Source organism: Myotis brandtii, unplaced genomic scaffold (assembly GCF_000412655.1).
Source record: "Myotis brandtii unplaced genomic scaffold, ASM41265v1 scaffold403, whole genome shotgun sequence".
Taxonomy (NCBI): domain Eukaryota; kingdom Metazoa; phylum Chordata; class Mammalia; order Chiroptera; family Vespertilionidae; genus Myotis; species Myotis brandtii.
Genome location: NW_005365474.1, coordinates 156681 through 162100, shown reverse-complemented (window position 1 = coordinate 162100; position 5420 = coordinate 156681). Strand labels below are relative to the sequence as shown.

Here is a 5420-nt window from a genome sequence, read left to right as displayed (position 1 = left end):
GAGGTGCGCCCGGCGAGGTACTCACAGTCAGAGGTGTACTCCACCTGGGAGGGCTGCCCGGCTGCGCCTTCTGCCGAGGGAGGGGTGGGGGCAGGACTGTCGGCCTGGGCTTTGCGGACCAGCATGGCGAGGGGATGATCCGGGTCCACCACCTTCAGAGGCTGCGGACAGAGGGAGCACGGTCACACTCAGCCTGACTCCAGACACAGCGTGCACGCTGCAGGGAACACGCACGCACACACGCGCGCACACGAGCACACGCCCTGACAAGCTGGCTCAGCCTCTAGCTGCGATTCCCAGAGGAACTGAGCAGACAGATGGCTTCCACGGTCACACTCAGCCTGACTCCAGACACAGCGTGCACACTGCAGGGAACACGCACGCACACACACGCGCGCACACACGCGCGCGCACACACACACACACACGCCCTGACGAGCTGGCTCAGCCTCTAGCTGCGATTCCCGGAGGAACTGAGCAGGCAGATGGCTTCGATCTTCCTAGTGACCCCGAGGAAAGGAGAAGGCAGGCCCAGGACCAGACTGCACACACTCTCACACCTGTAAGACCCGATCCTATCACAATGGATTCTGCACAACCTCCAAGTCTTAACCGACATTTTACTTATTCTAAATGTCCCAATGGCAGTTAAAATAAATGGAAATAATTTGCTCATGAGTTTTATAAACTGAGATACAAAAGAAAGTAAATTCCTTTGCCACAGTGCAAAATAGACCTCAATGATGACAAAATAGGATACAGCTATTATATAAAAGAAATGCTTTCTTAATAAGTTTCTGAAATTAAGTCAGCAGTTCTGTGATGCAATGAAAACACAGCTCGGTCACGATAAGAACCTTCATCAGCTCCTCCAGGCGGTTGCACTTCTTGGAGGCGAAGAGAGACGGGTGCAGGTAACTGCCGTCGCCCTCATCATCGTCGTCCTCGTTGTCCGAGCTGACCCCCGACTCTGCAAGAAACACCCGTCTCAGGAGGGGAGGGGAGGCCGCGCTGCCGCCAGGTGCTCAGCAGGAAGCGCGAAGAGAGACGGGTGCAGGTAACTGCCGTCGCCCTCGTCATCATCGTCCTCGTTGTCCGAGCTGACCCCCGACTCTGCAACAAACACCCGTCTCAGGAGGGGGAGGGGAGGCCGCGCTGCCACCAGGTGCTCAGCAGTAAGTGGGGGAGGGGGGCCCGAGCTCGCCCAGCCCTCACAGTCAGAGCCGTTGTGTGTTTCAATTTTTTAGCAAAAAAGACAAAAACTCCAACTGATTTATGAACGTAAAGTAACAGCAATAGGTATTTTTAAAACTACAACACAGGAAGGCGATGGGAGGTGTCGTCTACTGAAACTTCCAGCTGAAGAGGGAAACACCCAATGGCGGACGTTGCAGAGACCACGGCCCAAGCACACTGTGCAGAGTCCCCTGGAATGACTCCCCATTTAGATGCCGTCACAGGACGACAGCCCAAGGCCGAGAGAGTGAAAACAGAGTGAAGTTGGCATGTCATCTCTGCGCCGTGGGAGGAGTGGGCTCCGGCCCAGCCCCATGGGGCAGGGCATTGCTTTCTCTACAAACGCCGAGGGCCAGACGGGGAGGGGACATTGCTCAGCTGAGACAGTGTGTTCCAATGGCATCAACATTTCATTATGGCCTCACTGGTTGGGCTCAGTGGATAGGGCGTGGGCCTGTGGACTGAAGGGTCCCGGGTTCGATTCTGGGCAAGGGCACATGCCTCGGTTGCGGGCTCGATCCCCAGTAGGGGGCGCGTAGGAGGCAGCCAATCAATGATTCTCTCTCCCTCTCCCTTCTTCTCTAAAATCAATAAAAATATATTTAAGCCCTGACCGGTGTGGCTGAGTGAGTAGAGCATTGGCCTGTGGACTGAAAGGTCCCAGGTTCGATTCCGGTCAAGGGCATGTACCTTGGTTGCAGGCACATACCCAGTGAGGCCTGTGCAGGAGGCAGCTGATGAATGTTTCTCTCTCATGGATGTTTCTAACTCTCTATCCCTCTCCCTTCCTCTCTGTAAAAAAATCAATAAAATATATTTTAAAATATATACATATTTAAAAAACCCATTTAATTATGTTCACCATCTCTCCCATGTGCACACCGCAGGGTGACCGCAGGTGGTACCGTCACCCTCTGTGGCAGGGCGGGCAGACACTGGGTGCTGAAGGGCAGGCTTGCGTGGCATGTGTGGGAGCAGCCCTCTGTGCTTTTTTTCCGCCCGACGAGAGGAGCCAGCCGCCTCACTCACTCTGCTTCTCGTCCCCTCTGCTCTCGGCCAGCACCGGGTAGCGCCCTTCCTTCATGGCCTTCTGGATGAACTTGTAGTAGGGGTTGAGGTAGTGGTCGAAGCGCAGGAAGTCGAACTGCGAGTTCCGGGCCTGCCTGGCTTTCAGCATGATTTCAAACTGCGCCCCCTGCCGGCACACGAAGCGTGCCGTGCGCTCGATGATGGCATGCATTTTGGCTGTGGGCGGCTGGGAGAGAGCACACGTGCACATGACTGGTTTTTCCTCTTGGCCACGACCACAGGGCTCCAAACACAGACCTGACCCTGTGTTGCCCGCCTGGGTGGCTCCGCTGGCAGGAGCAGCATCCCCTACACGACAAGGCTGGGTCCCCTTTCTATCAGGCGTGGACCTAGGATGCAGGTTCCATCCAGTCGGGGCCCAGACAGGAGGCAACCAACCCATGTTGTTTCTCTCACACATTGATGTTTCTCTCTCAAATCAATAAAAACATATCCTCAGGTGAGGCTTAAAGAGGTGAACCCCAAGTGAAGTCATCACCTCATTAAAGAAGAAAGTGCGTAAATGACCCTGGCTTTTCTCCGTGAGCTCAGGCGTGACTTTCAGGCAGTGGGGCCGTAACCCAGGGGACTGCCGGGCCCTCACCCCGCAGCCTCGCCCTGAACAAGCAGGGACCAGCTGCAGCAAGAGCGCCTGGAGGGACTGACAGCTCAGGTCCGCATAAGGCCTGCAGCTGCCACTCGCGTTCCTGCGTCTCAGAACCTGCGTCCATGCAGGTGGACGCACGGAGTCACGCTTTGGGTTAGAGCGTTACACTGTTTTCCGCAGGTTGCCTCCTGTTTCCTGACAGTGTCTGATAACGACACCGCGGAGGATGCCAGCGTGGTGCTGTCCCCGTGTTTTAGAATAAGGTAAAGCGAGATGTTGAAAACAGCCTGACCCTGCGTTCTTTCCCATCGGCTCTGAACTCCGACCTTGGTGGTCGTAAGGAGGAAAAGCAATGGGGAAGCTGGCCTCGCAGAGCGAGCGTTCTGTGGGCTGGACTCGCTCTGCATGGCCTCCTCCTCCCTGTGAAACGGGAAAAGGGAGGAGGACCAAGTGAACCTGGCAGCTGGTGTCATGACTGCTGACTAATATTTCTGTCCTGGGAAGGGCTCTTACAAGTGTCCTCCTTTTTTGTAGGAAAATATAGAAAATAAATCAGTAAACAAACAAGCAGTGACCGTGACTAACAGGACAGGGACAGGCAGACCCGCACATACCAGCTCCACGTCCGGCGGCACGTTCAGTCCCACGGGGGCAATGAAGGGCTCCTCGTTCTCCTCCACATGGTCAGCCTCACTTTTTTCTGTGTAGAAAGAAGACACACCTTCAGGGCCGTGCCCAGGAGGCGGCAGCGACATAAAGAGCAACGTAGGGAGCAGTGACTGGTCCTTTCCCTTTTTCCTATCGTTTCTTCTAGAAACATTTCCCAGTTTTCCATTCTATTCCACAAGCAAAACCACTTCAGCAAATCCCGAGAGAGAGAGAGAGAGAGAGAGAGAGAGAGAGAGGTGGAAGGAGCCCGCACCTGGGCCAGGCCGCCTCACCTCTCTGTTTGGAAGGCTCCTCCTCCTCGGTCGGCTCGGACGGGTCGTAGTAGTCGCTCCCGTACGTGAACCCCACCGCGTTATAGCTCCCGTCCTCGGCGAGGGCTTCACTCAGGCGCTTATATTCTTCCTCTTGAATAAAAATGAGAACTTTATTACACATAGAAATTTACTGAGAAAAATTCCATATATTTCTAAAGTCGTAGCTATCAGTAAAGCATAAAACACACTTTTTCAACCTCTCTTCGAGGCAATGTTTAAAAATTCCCACTTCACATCTATCGACGTGTACTTCTGCCAGTACATTTTACCACAGACAGCAGAATACACGTCTTTTGTGGAAAATTTCTTCCTGCTGAGAAATCTGGGATTAAGAACTGCATTAAAGATTGTGAAGGCAAAGACAAGAACATCAATTGTAGTTCATACGATACTGTTAAAGGAGAACAGTTAAAGAGTTTGGTTTTTGTTTTGTCAAATCCCAGTCTGCCCTCAAAAGCTGGGAAAAGTCTCTGTGGCTCTATATATAAACTATCCTGAGGTCCTCCCAGAACGCAAAGACGCCTGTTTTTCCAATCCACTGGGTACTGTCAAGATAATATCAGAAAGAGTGAGTATAAAAAAATGAATGGGAGTAAATTTAAATACTTAAAAATTTAAAACGTTTGTGGCTTAAGTAAGTTTTTCTTGAGCAGTACCTTGCCTTGCCTCCTCCTCAAGCAAGTCCGTATGCAAGGCTAAATACCTCTCTTCATCACACAGGGCCTCTATTCGCGCCTCCTCTTCCGAGAGCTGGTAATCTCTGTTCCAGGTGGAATACTCGGCGTCGTACTCAGAAAGGTCATGCAGGTGACCTCGCCCATCGTATCTGTAACAGGAACACGCTGGTCAGTGGGGAGAAGTTAATGTCGAGGTTGGTTTGTGTGTGAGCTTTTATATATACATACTTACCAATTAAATAAAGAAATAAAGTATTAAAACAAACATAAGAACTACTCTCTGATTTATATTTAATTTGGCTAGCCACATCTCACCTACTTGCAAACTCAAGTTATTTTAACAAAGTCTAAATTCTTTTCTACAATACGATAAAAGTTATAGTTAAAGGTAAACAATCTTTTAACAGCATAAATGGTAGATCCACTTGGTGGCAGTTCTTACCGTTTATGGTTTGCTCAACTATTTAACGTCATTTGCAAAAAAAAATATTTTTCTGAAAAGTCAAATATCATAGCTTACAGTCACACAAACCGAATACATAAATACCTATCCGTAAGAACCCAACGCTGGACATTTCCTCGCTTCTCTCTGCTAGTCCCGAACTCTCAGGAGAGATCTTCACCCAAGAAACGTGCGTCCATTGGAGTAAAATCTGGGCTAGGCTGGCCCCTAGCCACTGGCTGAGGAGATAAGTGCTGGGTTACGGGGTAGAGACACACGAACACACAACACGACAGGCACATGCAGCTCAAGGAGGTTCACTGGCCGGAGCGCCAGGCGGAGGGTGCGGCCAGGCCCTTCTGCCCTTCAGCCCAGGAAACGGCGCCGCGACACAGCCGCACGGACAC

General features: G+C 51.7%; 1 protein-coding gene across 1 annotated transcript in view; it reads right to left on the bottom strand.

Moving 5' to 3' along the window:
- Nucleotides 1-5420, bottom strand: part of SFSWAP (splicing factor, suppressor of white-apricot family) — a gene marked incomplete at its 5' end in the record, with an annotated part of 28425 nt that overhangs the window by 21559 nt on the left and 1446 nt on the right. Inside the window, 6 exons of the mRNA XM_014545348.1 lie at nucleotides 26-161; nucleotides 858-970; nucleotides 2266-2491; nucleotides 3526-3611; nucleotides 3853-3984; nucleotides 4551-4720. Coding sequence (XP_014400834.1) covers nucleotides 26-161; nucleotides 858-970; nucleotides 2266-2491; nucleotides 3526-3611; nucleotides 3853-3984; nucleotides 4551-4720 — 863 coding nt within the window. The remainder of the gene's footprint in view (nucleotides 1-25; nucleotides 162-857; nucleotides 971-2265; nucleotides 2492-3525; nucleotides 3612-3852; nucleotides 3985-4550; nucleotides 4721-5420) is intronic.